The following is an 18,446-nucleotide window of genomic DNA, read 5'->3' as shown; positions in this document are numbered from 1 at the left end:
AGGCTGATTCCAGCACATTGCTGTGGAGAATTTGTTTCCACTATTTTTTTTTGGGGGGGGGGAGTAAGATTAGTTTCTAACATTAAAATCAGTAGATTGTACAAAAAATATCCAAAATTCCGATTCTCTTGAAAACAAGGCCAACTGGCCTGCTTTCCAGCATGGGTGAAGTGGAGGAAAGGCTGCTCCCAGAGGTAAGGCCTGTGCTGCCCAGATTCCAACATGATCACCTACTCCTAGTATCATATCTACTGCCTCCTGGGGCCATGAGTTTGTGAGAACTAGACTTCTAGCTCTCTTAAGATAAAGACTACTTTTGTCTTGATCAACTTTGACTTTGAAGCCTTTAACCCAAAACCTAGCACACAGTTCTTCCTTGTATAGTTGTTGGATGATATAAAATATCTTGTGAATGCATATGAAATTTCTTCCAAAACAAATCATGCAATTGAAGTACTGCTCTGCCCTAAATCTTTGATGCAGCTTGGCATCATAGGTGCCCATATGTCTGCCACTAGACCCACTACGTAAACCAAGTTGTATATCCCTGGGCTGTCCCTGAAGTCTTCACTTTGCCATTTGACAACTTATCATCCTAGCAATGTCCTTGCCAACGAAGACAGCAATGCATATCTCACGAAGTGGCTAGGAAGATGACATGAAACCATGCATGTCGAGCATGACCCCTAGTATCCATTTTCATGATGTTCTTAGCAGTTTTTTCTCCAAGTAAGCAAGGTTTTCTGTCTTCTTAGATGTCCATGCAGATCAGTTTGATTTTCCAGCCAAGATTCAAGGAAGAGATTACAGTTCAATTCTCTGTATTCTGTGAAGCTTCAAAGTCCATTCATCAAGGACACTGATGAAGGTAAAGTTTTTATCGAGACCTTTGTATTTTTTTTTTTTTCAGATCTTTTAGTGGCCTGAAGGGGAAAACTAGGGCAGGTCAGAGCATATATAACTAAGGGCTCCCGGTCACCACTACATGTTAAGATCCCAAACTTTCCTGAGTACTTGTAGCCAGGAAAGAAGCATGAAGTGGCTTGTGCTCCTCGGTCTGGTGGCCTTCTCAGAGTGCATAGTCAAGTAAGTATGGGGACTGTATGTCACATCATATTCCTTTCTCGGATTTTTCTTTTCATCTGATTATTCTTCCACCCATCAGGTTTAGAAGGGAATGGAATATTTCCCTGAGATTCTTAAAGTTCAACTCTTACTTATTGATAAGTAACTTGCTGTAGGAACTGTGGATCCCAAGGTCTTGGTGTAGATTTGGGTTGCACAACACTTGGGGTCTAGTCATGTCATGACCTGTTGAAAATGCAACTCCTTGAAACTGTTCAGTGCACAGTCTATGCAGATGTTGATGTCGACCTGTGGAATAGCACTTTTCTACATGTTGTTCAACTGTCCTCTTTTTGCCCTGAGTGTTTCAGTGTGTACATGCCTAGGTCTACATCTATGTATCACTGTCATTTATCTCTCCATCTCTTTGGAAGTCACTGGGAGTCTATTTCTCTTTGTGTTGTTTGCTTTTAATTTTTCATTTGACTCTTACTTCCTTGTCAAGCCTCTGAATTTCCCATACTTGTTCCCTATATCTTGGATTCTTCTTTCAACTCTCTCTTCTATTTCAACTTGGAGAAAGATACACTGTTTTATATCTGACAAGCAGTGTGACCACAGCCAACTCAGAAACCTCTTGCATTTCAATTTTCTCCCTTGTAAAAGAGAACAAGAGTCTTCCTTCCTTGAGGTCCTTTGAGAAGGAATGAGTGGGATGGCAACAGCAATGCTAATGGCTGTCATTGTTGAGACTTCCTATTTATCAGGTACCTTATATCCATCACTTCACTTATCCCCAAGATATTCTATTTGGAGGGTTTGTATTGTTACATTCCACTATTTTGCCGAAGGGGACACTGAGACACCACGTGGTCATATGGCTTACCCAATATTGCAGAAAAGAACCTGTATTCAAATCTATGTCTTTGCCATTGTATATGCATAAAATTCTGATAATAATGTGACTCATAAAAATGATTAGGAAACACACAGGGCCATTACAATGACAGTTATACCTTAACACTGACAGCTAATTGTAGCATCTTCTTTGATTTCTTTGTCAAATGCTCCATGAAAGAATATCTCTAAGGAGAGTGAAGACCATGAGAAAAACCCCCAGTGGAAAAAAAATGCTGAACAATTTCTTGAAGGAGCATCCTTACAGACTGTCCCATATTTCTTTTCGTGGCTCAAATCTAACTACTCTCCCGCTGAGAAACATCAGAGATGTGAGTATTTTGGGAGGATGGTGCTCCACAGCACCCTCTGGTGCTCTAGCTTAGCATGGGGCTCATCTGGAGGTGCCAGGTGGGATGTAGGGGTTGGGGTTCCTGCAGGAGGCCGAGACACTGGAAAACAGGGACCCCACCCAGGGGAGAAGGCACCCTCATCCTCAACTGTTGGTCTTGGTGACTGGGCCTGGCAATTACCAGGTGGCAGGTAAATATCCATTTCTGTGTCAAACATGTGTCATTAGTTTGAGGGTGATTGTTCCTTCTGAACTAAGTGAGCACCTCAGTTACAGATGAAGAGCGAATCATCACTGATCAAAAGGTAGAACCAACTGCAAAACAATTGTGAATCCCCAGGTAGCAGAATTCAGTTTCCACAGATGCAAGAATGACAGTAGGAAAAAGTTACTGAACCCATATTCTGTGTATGGCCATAAGAATCTAACACAGTGCTTACTGTTTTTAGATTAGAAAAGGGATTATTTTGTCTTCAAAAATGCCCATGTCAGCCTGAGAGATAGGCAGAGAGTAAATACATGTCAAATGAAAGTAAATACATGTCTGTGGTGTTGATTGGATGTGTTTTCTGAGTTTAGAGCGAGTGGCTGGGGTTGATCAAGAAGGACCTCCTGGAGAAACGAGTGCTAAGGCTTGGTTTGAAGAGATTACAGAGCTTCTCAAATGAAGGCACCAGGACTTCCCTGGGTTTCCAGCGGTCCTGGGAGCTCAGTGGTTATGCCTCTGGGCTTCCCATGCAGGAGATACCACTCCAACGCTTGGTCATAGAGTCAATATCCTGCATACAATACAGCACAGGAAAAATATATCAAATGCAGATACCTCTGTGACCAAAGTCTGTGAGCTGCACAGTGGTTAGAAAGTGGTCTCAAGAGATATGTGACACCCAGAGGGAGGCATCAGTGTGGGGATAGAGGGTAGCCAGTTCTAAACTAACCCACTCCCTCCTTTTCCCTGTAGTTGGTCTACATGGGTAACATCACCATTGGAACACCCCCTCAAGAATTCCAGGTTGTCTTTGATACAGGCTCATCTGACTTGTGGGTGCCCTCTGACTTTTGCACCAGTCCAGCCTGTTGTGAGTACAGACACCCCATACCCGGACCATCCTTCACTTGCCCTGCCGCCCTGTTTTCCACCCTTGGCACCTGATGACGCTCATCTCTTGTGTCTGCAGCTACACACTTTAGGTTCAGACATTTTCAGTCTTCCACCTTCCGGCCTACCAATAAGACCTTCAGGATCATCTATGGATCTGGGAGAATGAAAGGAGTTGTTGCTCATGACACAGTTCGGGTAACAGTGTAACAAATGCTGAGTCAGGACTGGATATGAGGTGACCACTGCTTACAAAACAGATGCAGGACCATCTGGCAGGACGCTTCCTAGCCTAACTCCCATCTTATCCATAGGATCATGTCTCTGGGGTTGCAGTGCCCATAGTGACACACGAGCAAACAAATTAACTAACCCAGAGTGTGGATTGAGGTGTGGACTTGCAGTTCCTCTGCCCATGAGCAGTTCAAGGTTCATTTAGCTGGGAGTGAGAAGGGATAAAAGCACCCACTTTTATATTAACAGACCGTTCCCACCACTTTCCGGTGATAACTGATTTAATTCTGCAACAACCCCACAAAGCAGTTACTCTGATTAGCTCACATGACATATGAGGAAACTGAGGTCCAGACAACAAGGGCCTTGCTGAGAGCACATATGCGATAAAAGGTGGAGTTAGGCTGGCTTTTCAGGACTGAAGTTGCTGTGGGGTGTTTGGGGACAGGATAAAACTTACCTGGGGACCCTGGGTGCAGTCAAGGGCTTCAGGTATCCAAAGTGGGAAACTGGAGGCCTGAGAAGTCAAGAGGCCTGATAAATGAGTTCTCACTCTAGAGGACCCTTGAGAATCTAATAAATCTATGGCTTGCCTCCCCCAAAATTCTTGAGTAGTTCCCCTCTCTCTCTTTCTCTCTCATACTCACTCACACAAATACACACATATCCCCAAAACTGAATTCCCCAGGCAGTAATTTCATAGAACACTGAAAGCAAGATTGTGTTTTCAGCTTCTGTCTTCCTGGACAGATGTAGAATCCACAGTACCTTACAGAGAATGCAGTCCATTCCTGTCATTAGGTAACAGTGATGGCAAAGAGCAGGCTATCTTATTCTAGATTGTGTTGTGGCACCATATGGGTGGCACCAATGGGACCTGGCGTTACTCTTGGTTGCCCCTCCTGTACAGAAGCCACGAGGCCAATTTGACTCACTCAGGTGGTGTTTTTCAGAGGGGCAGATGTTTTAAAATTCACAGCCTCTCTCAAATAGAACCCAAATTCCCCTTCCACCTTGCTCTAACTGTCTGCAGGCAAACAAAGACAGAGCCCAGCCTCAATTCTTCCCTGAGGATCTAATGGCAATGCACTCCAGCCCAGTCGTAGCCCCACTTTACATATCTGTAAGTGGGAACACGCTTCTCTCCCACAGATTGGGGATCTTGTAAGTACTGACCAGCCGTTCGGCCTAAGCATGGCGGAATACGGGTTGGAGCGCAGAAGATTTGATGGCATCTTGGGCTTGAACTACCCCAACCTATCCTGCTCTGGGGCCATCCCCATCTTTGACAAGCTGAAGAATCAAGGTGCCATTTCTGAGCCTGTTTTTGCCTTCTACTTGAGCAAGTAAGTCTGAGATGGACAATTGCTTTCTATACATTATCTGTAAGATGCTTTCAGTTGCACAAAACTTATAGAACACTTGATAAAGAAGTATCCTGAGATAATATAACCAAGGATAACTATGGCCCCAGGGCCCTACCTGCCTTCAGCACTGGCTTTTATAAGTTAAATATTTTTGGAAAACAACCCTACTCCTGGGCTCAAGACCAGTAACTTGGTCTAGCAGGGTGAGTTTTGAGGGAGGCTAATGGAAGGCAACAGGAAACAAGTTGGAGGAAAAAGCAATACAATTTGCTTATGAATTTTATAAGGAAGGAAGGAGAAGGGTGGTGGATATCTTTCCTTCCTCATTAGTGCTTCACTGGCAGCCCAGGACCAGCTAAACAATTTGTGGAGCCAGTGAGAAATGAAAGTGTGGGACACAAAAGTGTGGGACCCCTTGTTCAAGAAATATTAGGCATTTCAAGACAGGGAGAGCAGAGGTGGGGTCCCTTCTGAGTGTGGGGCCCTTTGGACAGTGTAGGTCACAGGCCAGTGGAGCCAACTCTGGGTGACTGAACCCACACCCTTAGAATTCTCAGGCCTTGATTTTCCTGAAAAATGACAAGGTGGACCCGAGGAAAGCCAAAACACTTTAGCACCCTGTCCTCTGAGGGTGTCTGAGCACTCAGGTCGCCGGAGGTCCAGGGCGTCTTCAGAAGACATAGGGGATGGAGCTCAGACAAGTGATTCAGCTTCTAACCTCCTCTGTGCCACTCATGAGATGGTAACAGACTTCAGTCTGGATCTCAATCTCTCCTAGACGCTATTTCTGCATCTGTACATGGGGACCTTATTAGGGTGTTCATCGTTGGATAAGCACAGCTCTAAGACAGTGCTGTTGTTACAGTCTTCCAAGGACCCCTCCCCCCTTTTCTCTCTACAGAGACAAGAGAGAGGGCAGTGTGGTGATGTTTGGTGGGGTGGACCACCGCTACTACAAGGGAGAGCTCAACTGGGTACCACTGATTCGAGCAGGCGACTGGAGTGTACACGTAGACTGGTAAGCCTCTCCCTCTGAGGGTCAGCCCAAGTGATGCTCCCACTACTGTACATGGACACAGGCAGACACACATAAATGCATTCTCAGATACACAGTCACACAGATATATACACCACCCACAACGACACAGACAGACACACAGACACTTGGAAACATACAAGCAGACACATATAAACCTACACAGAGACACATAAAAACATGCATAGCTAGTCAGAGACACACAAGCACACACAGAGACACATAGAAACACACATACAAACTAACACACAAGCACATAAATACACAACCCATGGGTTCATAATCCCTGGTCTTCTGAGCAAGGCTCTGACCAGGGTCCTAAAAGGGTCCAGATAGGTCTGTGCAGCTGGGAGAGGGCTGCACCCACTGCCCTTTGAGGTGGGGAGCACGGTTAGAGGGCTCTACAGTGTGGTGAACAGAAGATCAGGGAGAATTTCACCAGCCTGAACAGAGTTATGATAAGATGACCGACTGTCCAGGGCTACCTAGGACATAGGAACTTCTCAGTACAGATAAATGTCATTTTAAAAACAGGGAAAGTCCTGAGAAAATTGGGAAAACTGGTCTTCTTAGGGAGCAGCTACCCAGCAGTGGAGAGAGGTTGGCTGCAGTATTAAGACATGAAAGCAACTAATAAAAAAGGCACCTCATGTTCAGGGGCACACAGTGGGACAGGGGCTATAACAGAGAATCAAGAAGGTGGGATCCAGGAGTGACCTGAGGACAAGAGGCATAATTGATAGGATTCTGTGTGATACCCTCAGACAAAATCTGTTCTCTCCTTTGGAGTTTCTGTGGGCCAGTCATGTATTTCCTGGCCAGGGTCTCAGGGTCTGAGCTGGTTGTAGGAGCAGTGCTGGGATACACCCTCTCCCAGAGGAGCCCCTCTCTCCCCCTACTATGAGAATCTGCTGCCCCTGCAAATCTCCATCTTCACTCTGTGTGTGAGCTGTTATTTGTTCCCCACCAGATACATCTCTCTGGAGGTTTCTTATTATTTTCTCGGTCTTCATTCACTCATTGAACAGATAAGCATTGGGCATCCACTGTGTGTCAGGCACTTTAGGAAGGCAATGAAAGGTTGTTGTTGAATCATGCAAAGACGTGGGGATTCTTGGCCCCAAAGGAGAAGAATTCAATTCGGGGCCAGAGACGGGGCTTGATCACTCAGAGGTTTTGTGTAATAAAGTTTTATTAAAGTATAAAGGAGATAGAGAAAGCTTTTGACATAGGCATCAGAAGGGGGCAGCAAGAGTGCCCCCCTGCTAGTCTTCAGCTGGATGTTACATAGTCACTAGCAGTCTGTTAATGAAAGAAAGGAATGTCTTAAAACTCAGAATGGCACTAGGCCCCTCACCCATAAGATGCATTTTGGGATAATCTTGGCACCAAATGGTTCATCCTGGGCCATAAAATGATTAACATGAATCTTGAAGAAGGGTAGATCACCATACAAATAGTTTCATTTACATAGATTAGGGGAACAATATCTGAGTATAACGTACTGGTTTGTCAAGTAGGTTCTGAGACAAAGGAGGAACAGACTTGAAGACAGACTTTGGGGTAAATGTATAGTACATTAGCATAGCTTAAGATAAACATTTCCATAAGAAGAAGGCATAGGTTATCTCTAGGTTTGAGAATAGTTAACTTCAGGTGAAACCGGGTGTCATTATGGCAACACAGTATTTTAAGAGAAACCTCCTTTTAAATTTATATAGAGAAGGAAAAAATATCGCTAGTTTGTTTCCTCCTGCTGCTTAACAGAGATGAAAATGTCTGACACTTGCAGGCTATTTCCTTGGTTTGGAGACCCCTGGCCTTCCTGCCTGTTACCCTCTCAGTAAGGAGAATAAAACTCTCCCTCACATCTAAGAAGGCAGATGTACATGAAGTGACTCGCCTACATAGTGAATTATGACTTTGGTACATGCTAGACATGAGGAGGAGAAGGCAATGATAACCCACTAAAGTACTTTGCCTGGAAAATCCCAGAGACAGAAGAGCCTGGTGGGCTGCTCTTTATGAGGTCACACAGAGTCGGACATGACTGAAGTGAATTAGCAGCAGCACCAGGAGCAGTCATGAGGAAGGGTCTACAGAGAGTGACAAAGACAAGAGACTGATAAACACCAGGGAAAAGACTTCCAGAAAACAATACAATTAAGCTGGAATCTGGAAGATGAGAAGAAATTTGCTAGTCAAAGGGGAGTGCAGTCTTCTAGGAAGGAAGACCAGCTTGTGTCAAGGTGAAAAAGATCCTGGTGTATTCAAGTACTACATTTGAGGATGTCAGGAAAGGTGCTATGTCGAGAGCAAAGGAAAAGAGGGCAAGAGACAAAGGGCTGTTTACGAGACAATTGGGAAGGGGGCAAATCTGGGGAGACTCAGAGTGACCTTGATGCCTGCTTTCTTCCATTGTCTCTCAGCATCACCATGAAGAGAGAGGTTATTGCTTGTTCTGATGGCTGCACGGCCCTTGTGGATACTGGGACATCACTTATCCAAGGCCCAGGAAGAGTGATCGATAACATACACAAGCTCATCGGCGCCACGCCACGGGGTTCCAAGGTGAAGGGTCATGCCGCAGGGTCACTCCCAGTCTCCACACACAACAAGGATCACCATGTCCAACCTCTAACCCTCTCTCTCTAACAGCATTACGTTTCATGTTCTGCTGTCAATACTCTGCCCTCTATTATCTTCACCATCAATGGCGTCAACTACCCAGTGCCAGCTCAAGCCTACATCCTCAAGGTGAGGGGAAAATACTGATGGTTGGTTCTCAAACTGGAGCTTGCAGGAACCCTTGGGCTGCTGCTGGAAGGAGGGTGCCCTCTGGAGGCCATGTCACACCATTGCAGATGCTGCTGAGCCCTGTGGCTGGGCCAGTGCCTCCCACAAAACCAATCACTGTATGGGACATCGATCTTCCTGAAATAAATGTGGAGAGGCCACATCATATGGCATGGTGGGAGTCAGGGAGAGGGGAACACTAAGGTCCTCAGTCCTCAAAGAGTGTCAATTCAATCTGAACCCGTAGATGCATGAACATGAAATTCAGCTCTCGCAGTCCCTGAAATGGGCCATGTTATAAGGAGAATGGCTGGGGACAATCCCAGTGTGATGTCCCAGCATAAGTTAACAGTCTGCCTTCCCTTCTCAAGATTTTTCTGGTTTGAATGATAAATTACATGCTCAACCTAGTCCTCACCTGCATCTTCCCCTTACTCTGGACAGGTGCCTCCTTTGTCAGTTGGGATACCCGACCCCTCTGTGGGGAGGTTGGATAATAAGGTGACTAAAGGGTGCCCAGTGACTGCTCAGCCCTAGCACAGAGAGGAGGCTTCATGTCAGCTCCCTGGGAGAGTTCAGAGCAGGCTGATGGACTCAAAGAAGGCTTTGAGGAAGAGAGGGAATTTCAGGAATTCTAAAATGACAAACTCCTTGAGCCATTTTGAGGGTTGCTTGGTTTAGGCAAAAGTGCACTGGATTCTATGCAAATGGCATCTCAAGGTGGTCTGCACTAAGGCACTGCAGAATTACTAGGGGTGATGAGGGCTACGGACTGACCAGTGGAGATGGGGAACCAGAATACATTACCCACCTAAGCCTGGAGTGGCCAAAGAGGGTGAGTGTGGGCCGAAGGAGGCTTCTCAGAGTTCCTGAGTTAAGTCTTCAAGAACATGTTGTGGGCACTGCCCTATTTAAGATGGATAGCCAACATCAAGTTACTTTGTAGCACAAGGAACTCCACTCAGTTATATGACAGCCTGGATGGGAGGGGTATCTTTGGGACCAGGATACCTCAATACATACGGTTGAGTCCCTTTATTATCCACCTGAAACTCAGAATATTGTTAATCAGCTATACTCAATACAAAATAAAGTTTTTTAATAAAGTATGGATTGTGGGGATTCACGAGGAGAACCAGCATTCTCTGCAGAGAAAACAAGGAGCAGGAATCAGAATGAAAGAATCAGGGAGTGAGGGGATCTATGGACACACTTATTCTTTTCTAAATAATTATTTGAAGTGTGGCTAATCTTCAGTGTTGCGTTAAATTCTGCTGCACAACAATGTGACTCAGTTATACACATAAAAATATATTATTTTCTTATTGTTTTTCATGTGGTTTACCACTGAATATTGAATATAATTCCTGATGCTCTACAATAGGACTTTGTTGTTTTTCATTCCTCTGTTTCACCAACTCCCAGTCCTCCACTCACCGCACCCTTCCTCATGACAACCTGATGTCTTGGCCCTCTTTGGTTTTGGATGAACTCTCATATCCCTTGCTGCTGAGAAAACCCCTTCATACTTACTAAAAGAGGGAAATAAAGAATTTTGCTGGGTCTGGATATTGGGGGAGAGTCACTGGTAAGGGCTCATGCTGACTGGTGTGTGTCTCTGACTCCCCCAGGATTCTAGAGGCTACTGCTATACCACCTTTAAAGAGCAAAGAGTGAGGAGATCTACAGAGAGCTGGTTACTGGGTGACGTCTTCCTGAGGCTGTATTTCTCAGTCTTTGATCGAGGAAATGACAGGATTGGCCTGGCACCGGCAGTGTAAATGCTTTGAGTGGTTCAGGAATCAATAAGGCCGCTCCTAACACACAGTCACTCACACTTTGGGCACTCCTGACCAGGATGCTGGTGAACTGTATTTGGTGGTTTGTACACCCTATTCTCAGTAAAGAATAAAGGGTTTCACTCTAATTGGTGCTGAAACAAATGTTGCCTCTGTTTGTGTTTGGGTGTGAAGGATCTAGAACCAAGTCTGAATCAAAATTGAGAGGAGCCCTACTCCAACTGGCTTCAACGAACAGGGAGATTCATGGAAATGATTCTGGGAATCCAGGATACAAAAATCAGAGCAAATACAAAGATCTCAGTGACTGGACCCAAGAAATCCGAAGGCATCAATTCTCTCTCATCCTCACTATTTCTCTTTGGTCTACTTTGATGGTCTTAGCCTGGCAACTATTTTCCTTTAGGCTTCTACACCTAGTGAGGGAGTTCAAGCTACCTGCCCTAGGGTTTTAAATCCTGAAGGCATCACCTAGTAAGGAAAAAAGTTTGCAGACATCAGAGTTCAAGGGTGTTCTCTGAATCACCCACCTCAGTCCACATGTACAGCCCTAGATCAGCCATCCTGGCAGGGACATGGGGTCTTATGACTGGCTTTACATGGTCTTTGTCCCTGACCCAGCAGCACACATGATTGTCAATATCCTCCAGAACTACATGACTGAAGCTGGGGAGAGGCAGCCACAAGGATAGCAACTGGTAGATGGTCTAGGCCATAGACGAGTTTGTGATGACCCACGAACTTCACCACCACCTCATTCAGAGAAATTACAAGGGGTAATGAAATACACTCTTTTCATCCTATCTCAGACAAACTTATCACTGGGCTTCTCCTCCACGGGACTTTTGGGTGAGGTACTTCATGCAGAGCTGGTTCCCTCTTGTTCCCACACCCCAGCCACCAGCTCTCTGCCACATATTCCTGCTCTGTCCTTTCCAATCCCACTTGGTAAGTGGTGGTGGGCCCAGTGGATTCCTGAGCCATATCCCTCCTCAAGGGCCCAGAATGCCCCTTCCTTGGCCTCCAATGCTGCTGGGGAGAATGCAACGCATGTATAGGGGGACCCAGGGTACACAGAGCCTTCAGCCTTTCTGAGCTTCCTCCAGGGGTGGAGCTACAAACTATTTGCTTGGAGCTGCTATGGTTAGGCACCTTTGCAGTGGAAGTATCCTTTCTTTCCTCCTGTACACCTCAGTACATTCCTCAGCTAAGACAGCAATGGTCAGAGGTTGATTTGCTTTCAGATTGACTGGTTTGATCTCCTTGGTTTATAAGGGACTCTCAAGAATCTTCTCAAGCACCGCAGTTCAAAAGCTCAATTCTTTGGCATTCACCCTTTCGTATGGTTCAGATCGCTCATCTGTACATGATTACTGGAAAAATCATAGTTTTGACACTACAGACCTCTGTAGCAAAGTGAGTCTCTGCTTTTTAATACACTGTGCAGGTTTTTCATAGCCTTTCTTCCTTCCAAGAAGCAAGTGTCTTTTATTTTTGGGCTGCAGTCAAGGTCCATTGTGGTTTTGGAGCCCAAGAAAATAAAATCTGCCACTGTTTCCACGTTTTCCTCATCTATATGCCATGATGCGGTGGGACCAGATGCCATGAATGTTGAGTATATTTTTGTGAAGAGTGTTTTGAATGAGTTTTAAGCCAGTTTTTGAATCTCCTCTCATCAAGAGGCTTTTTAGTTCCTCTCTACTTTCTGCCATTAGGACAGTGTCATCTTCATATCTGTGGATGTTGATATTTCTCCCAGCAATCTTTATTCCATCTTGGGATTTATGCAGTCCAACATATCGAATGATGTATCCTATATAGAAGTTAAACAACCAGAGTGAGAATGTACACCTTGTCACGCTTCTTTCCCAGTTTTAAATCTGTCAGTTGTGTTGTGTCTGATTCTAACTGCGGCTTTTTTTACCTCCATACAGACTTTTCAGGAAACAGGTAAGGTGATCTGGTACTCCCATTTCCTTAAGAATCTTCCACAGTTTGTTGTGGTCCTTTATGTGAAAGGCTTTAGCATAATCAGTGAAGCAGACAGAAATGTTTTCTGGGATTCCCTTGCTTTTTCTATGATCCAATGGATGTTGTCAATTTGATCTCTTGTTCCTCACACCAGTTTGTACATCAGGAAGTTCTCAGTTCATGCAGTGTTGAAACTTAGCTTGAAGGATTTTGAGCATTACCTTGCAAGCAAGTGAGATGAGCACAATTGCATAATAGGTTGAACATTCTTTGGAATTACCTTTCTTTTGGATTGGAATGAAAATTGACTTTTCCCAGCACTGTGGCCACTGCTGGGTTTTCCAAATTTGCTGACATATTGAATGCAGCACTTTTATAGCCTCGTTCTTTAGAATTTTTAAATAGCTCAGCTGGAATTCCATCACCTCTCCTATCATTGTTTGTAGTGATGCTTCCTAAGGCCCACTTGACTTCATACTCCAGTATATCTGGCTTTACATGAGTGACGCAAGCATCATCCCTATCCCAGTGTTTATGGCTGTTTTTGCACAGTTCTTCTGTGTGTTCTTGCCACCTCTTCTTAATCCCATCTGCTTCTGTTAAGTCTCTGACTTTTCTGATCTTTATTGTGCCCATTCTTGCATGAAGTGCTCCGCTGGTAGCTCCAATTTTCCTGAAGTGATCTATATTCTTTAAAATTCTATTATTTTCCTTTAATGCTTGCAGTGTTCACTTATGAAGAGTTTCTTATATCCCCTTGCTAGTCTCTGGAAATCTGCATTCCATTTAGTATATCTTTCTCTTTCTCCTTTGCCTTTCACTTCTCTTTTTTTCTCACTGTTTTAAGGCCTCCTCAGGTAACCCCTTTTCCTTCTCACATTTGTTTTTCTTGGCGATGGTTTTGGTGACCACCTCCCGTACAATGTTACAAACCTCCATTCATAGATCTTCAGGCTTCCAGACCTAATCCCTTGAATCTATTTTTCATCTCCACTATAAAATCATAAGGGATTTGATTTAGGTCATAGCTGAATGTTCTACTGGTTTTCATTACTTACTTAAATTAAAGCCTGAATACTGCTTGCTTCTGCCTAAGCATTGTTGCCAGATCGACACCCACCACTCCCAGTCGGTGTGGAGCAAAAACACACAATTTGAGGATTGTTACCCTGGGTTTGTGCTTGGCTTTTCACGTGCTTGGCTGTGGGACCTTGATCAAGTCCCTTAAGCTCAGTTTTCTCATCTGGTCAATGGGTACGATGATGATAATTCCACCTCTAGATGCATATGTGCCTGCTAAGAAGTGGCCCTGAGAGGGCTTACTTGGTTTCTGAGTCTGGAAAAAGTATGAATTATTTTGCCTCCTGGGGAAATGGAAATCTTCTGTTTAGAGGTTATGGCTGCCATCCCCAAGGCTAAATACTGATTCAAGCCAAATGTCATCTATCTCTGAACCTGATCCAGAACTCTGAGCTGATGCTTCTGTTTTCTGGACCCCAACAAGAGCTAATCATTACTGGCTCAGATTGCTCCTTTCCCAGGCTTACCAGTCAGCCTTTCCTTGTCAACTAATTCTAGCCTGAAATCACAATGCAAAGGAGATCTGTAAGGCTGTTGGTCTCTTTCGGTTTCCCACATCTCCAGCGTAGCAAGAAGTAGCTGTTATGGCTACTTATCATAGCAACAGCTATGGCAACCTGTACAGTCCAATCTCAGCCTGTTAAATGTAACTGTCCCCATTTGGTCCCTCATGTTTAAATTACCTACAGTTGCCTTAGAAACCTACCTATGCTTGCTGTTTAATGACCAAATATGTGTGGACTTGATCTAGTTTTCTTTCCCAAGTATGATTCCAACCATGCAATGAAGTAACCACACATTTAGTCATCTAATTACCCACAGGAATTGACAAAAGCAAACCACCCACCCATTTCTTGCTTGCCCCAAAACAACTTTGAAGTGATATGCTGAAACAATGTGATATATTGGCATGTACACTTCCAGAAGCGATAGTTTTTTTCTGGATTTGTTTTGCACCTAGTGTCAGATGTCTACCACAAGCCTTGCCCTCCAGCAGCCGGTAACCTGGTTTTTGCAGACTCAGCCCACTCTAGATCCCTTTGACATCCCTCAGTAAAAATCTAGAGAAACAAACTCAGTCAATGATCTCTCTCCTGCAGAAAACATTTGTTTGTTTTTTGTTTTATTAGAAACCAATGTTTGGTAACACATTCAAATCTTGTGCTCCTTGCCTTGGATTCAAGGACCTGCACCAGAGGATGGGAAGCCTCGCCTTCCAACTAAATCTTTCTCCACTCCAACCAGGACCAGAGCCTTCACTGGACCCTGTGTCCTCATTGGTATCGTCAGTTGCTAAGCCATGTCTGACTCTTTGTGATTACATGTTCAGCAACAAAACAAGCCTCCCTGTCTTTTACTATTTCATGTATTTTCCTTAAACTCATGTCCTTTGAGTAGGTGATGCCATCTCATACTCTCATCTCTCTCCTTCTGCCAACAATCTTTCCCAGCTTCAGGGTCTCTTCCAAAGAGCTGGGTCTTGACATCATTGGCCTAAGTGTTGGAGCTTCATCTTCATCATCATCCTTCCACTGAATATTGCTCTACCACTTCAAAGCAAAACTCATGTTTCCAATCACCTAACAATATTGAACATTGATAAAGTTTATTAGAAGTGGGATCTGGTCCTCTGGGAAATCCCAGCACTGCCGCCCTGCTTTTCTCTACTATTCTTTCCACCTGGCATAGAATTGCTTCCCTACAGCTTCTCCAGCTTGAAATGGTCTGCTGACCCAAATTTGTCAGCTATCCAGGAATTGTTCCTTCCTCCTTCCTTAACGAATGCTGCCTGCTCCCTGATTGTCCTCTGTACATCAGTTCAGTTCAATCTCTCAGTCATGTCCACTCTTTGCTATATCATGGGGTGCAGCATGCCAGGCTTCCTGTCCATCACAAACTCCAGAGCTTGCTCAAACTCATGTTCATCAAGTTGATGATGCCACTCAACAATTTTGTCTTCTGTCTTCCCCTTTGCCTTCTGCTTTTAATCTTTCCCAGCATCGGGGTCTTTTATAATGAGTCAGTTACCCATAAATTGGCCAAATAATAGAGGTTCAGCTTCAACATCAGTCCTTCCAGTAATATTCAGGACTAATTTCCTTTAAGATGGAATGGTTGGATCTCCTTGCAGTCCAAGGGACTCTCAAGAGTCTTGTCCAGCACACCGTTCAAAAGCATCAATTCTTTGGTGCTCAGCTTTCTTTATGGTCCAACTCTCACATCCTCTCACAACTTCTGGAAAAACCATAGCTTTGACTCTGCAGATCTTTGCTGGTAAGTAATGTCTATGCTTTTTAGTATTCTGTCAAGGTTTCTTCTGAGGACCAACTTTTTTTTTGTTTGTTTGTTTTTGTTTTCCCACAGCTGCAGTCACTATCTGCAGTGATTTTGGATCCCAGGGAAAAAGGCTGTCACTGCTTTCATTGTTTCTCCATGTATTTGCCATGAAATAATGGAATTGGGTGCAGTGATCTTCGTTTTTTTATCTGTACGTAGCTAAGAAAGACCATCCGCAATAAAATGAAATGCAAAAAGGCAAAATGGTTGTCTGAGGATGCCTTAGAAATAACGTAGCAAAGAGAAGCAAAAGGAAAAAGGGAAAATAAACACATACAAACCTGAATGCAGAGTTCCAAAAATAACAAGAAGCAATTCAAAAAAAGCCTTCCTAAGTGATCAGTGCAAAGATATAGAGAAAAACAATAGAATAGGAAAGACCAGAGATCTTCTCAAGTAAATTAGAGGCAGGGAAGGATCGTTTCATGCAAAGATGGGCCAAATAAAAGACAGAAATGGCATGGACCTAAGAGAAGCAGAATATATTAAGAAGAGGTTGAAAGAATATATAGACGAACTATACAAAAGGATATTAATGACTCAGATAACCACGATGGTGTGATCACTCACCTAGAGCTAGACATCCTGAAATGTGAAGTCAATAGGCCCTTAAGAAGCATGACTATGAATAAAGCTAGTGGTTGTGATGGAATTGCAGTTGAGCTATTTCAAATCCTAAAAGATGATGCTGTTAAAGTGCTGCACTTAATATGCTAGCAACTTGGAAAACTCAGCAGTGGCCACAGGACTTGAAAGGTTGTTTTCATTGCAATACCAAAGAAAGGTTATTTCAAGAATGTCAACTACCACACACTTGCACTCATCTCACATGCTACCAAAGGAATTTTTCCAAGCAAGTCTTCAACAGTACATGAACTGTGAAATTCCATATGTTCAAGCTGGATTTAGAAAAGGCAGAGGAACCAGAGATCAAATTTCCATCATCCATTGTATCATAGAAAAACCAAAAGAATTTCAGAACTATAACTACTTCTGCTTTATTGACCATGTAAAAGCCTTTGACAGTGTGGATCACAACAAACTGTGGAAAACTTACTGAGATTGGCATACTAGACAATCTTTCCTGCCTTCTGATAAATCTGTATTCAGATCAAGAAGCAACAGTTAGAACTGAACATGGAACAGCAGACTGGTTCCAAATCAGAAAAGGAGTGTGTAAAGGCTGTATATTGTCATCCTGCTTATTTAAATTATATGCTGAGTACATCATTCAAAATGCCCAACTGGATGAAGCACAAGCTGGAATCACGGTTGCTGGGAGAAATATCAATAAACTCAGATATGCAGAAGAGACCACTCTCATAGCAGAACGTGAAGAGAAACTAAAGAGCTTCTTGTTGAAAGTGAAAGGGGAGAGTGAAACATCTGGCTTAAATTCCACATTCAGAAAATGAAGATCATGGCATTTCGTCCCATCACTTCATGGCAAATAGATAGGAAAACAATGGAAACAGTGAAAGAATTTATTTATTTATTTATTTTATTTTTTAACTTTACAATATTGTATTGGTTTTGCCATATCAACATGAATCCACCACAGGTATACACGTGTTCCCATCCTCCAATATCACAGCAGATGATGACTGCAGCCCTGAAATTAAAAGATGCTTGCTTGTTTGAAGAAAAGTTATGACAAGCCTAGTAGCATTTTTAAAAGCAAAGACATTACTTTGGTGAAAAAGTTCAGTATAATCAAAGCTATTTTTCCAGTTGTCATGTATGGATGTGACAGTTGGAGTATAAAGAATGGTGAGTAATGAAGAACTGAAGGTTTTGAGCTGTGGTGTTGGACAAGACTCTTGAGAGTCCCTTGACTACAAGGAGATCCAACAAGTCCATGCTAAAGAAAATCAATCCTGAATATTCTTTGGAAGGACAGATGCTGAAGCTGAAACTCCAATACTTTAGCCAACTGATGTGAAGAACTTACTCATTAGAAAAGACCCTATTACTGGGGAAGATTGAAGGCAGGAGGAAGAGAGGATGACAGAGGATTAGATGGTTGGATGGCGTCACCGACTTGATGACATGAGTTTGAGCAAGATCCAGGAATTGGTGAAGGACAGAGAAGCCTGGCATGCTGCTGTCCAGGGGGTTACAAAGAGTCAAACATGACTTAGCAACTGAAATGAACTGAATAACCCCATAGCAAATGCTATTTGTAACTGTCATGTTTCTCCAGCAAGACTGGGTTCCCCAAAGCCCCATATCCCTGCTTAGTCTGCACCCATGCACAGAAGTCTGCCTAGCATGCAAAAGGCATTCAGTGAGTTCTGATTGCAGGAAGACCTCCATTTGCTAAACATAGAGGAGCAAAGGACACATTTATTCTCCTGTCTCAAACAACTTGAAAATGAAGAGATAAATAAAGAGCAGTTTTTTACATCAAATG

At 43.7% G+C, this 18,446-nt stretch overlaps 1 protein-coding gene across 1 annotated transcript; it reads left to right on the top strand.

The window, feature by feature from the left end:
* Positions 1-985: 985 nt before the first annotated feature.
* Positions 986-10,754, top strand: LOC112577796 (pregnancy-associated glycoprotein 1). The gene is made up of 9 exons (XM_025286455.3): positions 986-1,086; positions 2,144-2,294; positions 3,276-3,393; positions 3,493-3,611; positions 4,800-4,993; positions 5,916-6,032; positions 8,480-8,621; positions 8,709-8,807; positions 10,478-10,754. The coding sequence occupies exons 1-9, from the start codon at positions 986-988 to the stop codon at positions 10,625-10,627; spliced, it is 1,191 nt and encodes a 396-aa protein (XP_025142240.3). The 3' UTR covers positions 10,628-10,754.
* The last annotated feature ends 7,692 nt before the right edge of the window (positions 10,755-18,446 follow it).

The sequence above is a fragment of the Bubalus bubalis genome, chromosome 5 (genome assembly GCF_019923935.1).
Source record: "Bubalus bubalis isolate 160015118507 breed Murrah chromosome 5, NDDB_SH_1, whole genome shotgun sequence".
NCBI lineage: Eukaryota > Metazoa > Chordata > Mammalia > Artiodactyla > Bovidae > Bubalus > Bubalus bubalis.
This window is presented reverse-complemented; position numbering and strand designations above follow the sequence as displayed.

Bases quoted from the DNA above. Each gene is read 5' to 3' on its own strand.
- LOC112577796 (XM_025286455.3), top strand. From the start codon at position 986: ATGTTAAGATCCCAAACTTTCCTGAGTACTTGTAGCCAGGAAAGAAGC. The intron at 1,087-2,143 runs GTAAGTATGGGG...GCTCCATGAAAG, and splicing joins TTCTCAGAGTGCATAGTCAA to AATATCTCTAAGGAGAGTGA. The intron at 6,033-8,479 runs GTAAGCCTCTCC...ATTGTCTCTCAG, and splicing joins TGGAGTGTACACGTAGACTG to CATCACCATGAAGAGAGAGG.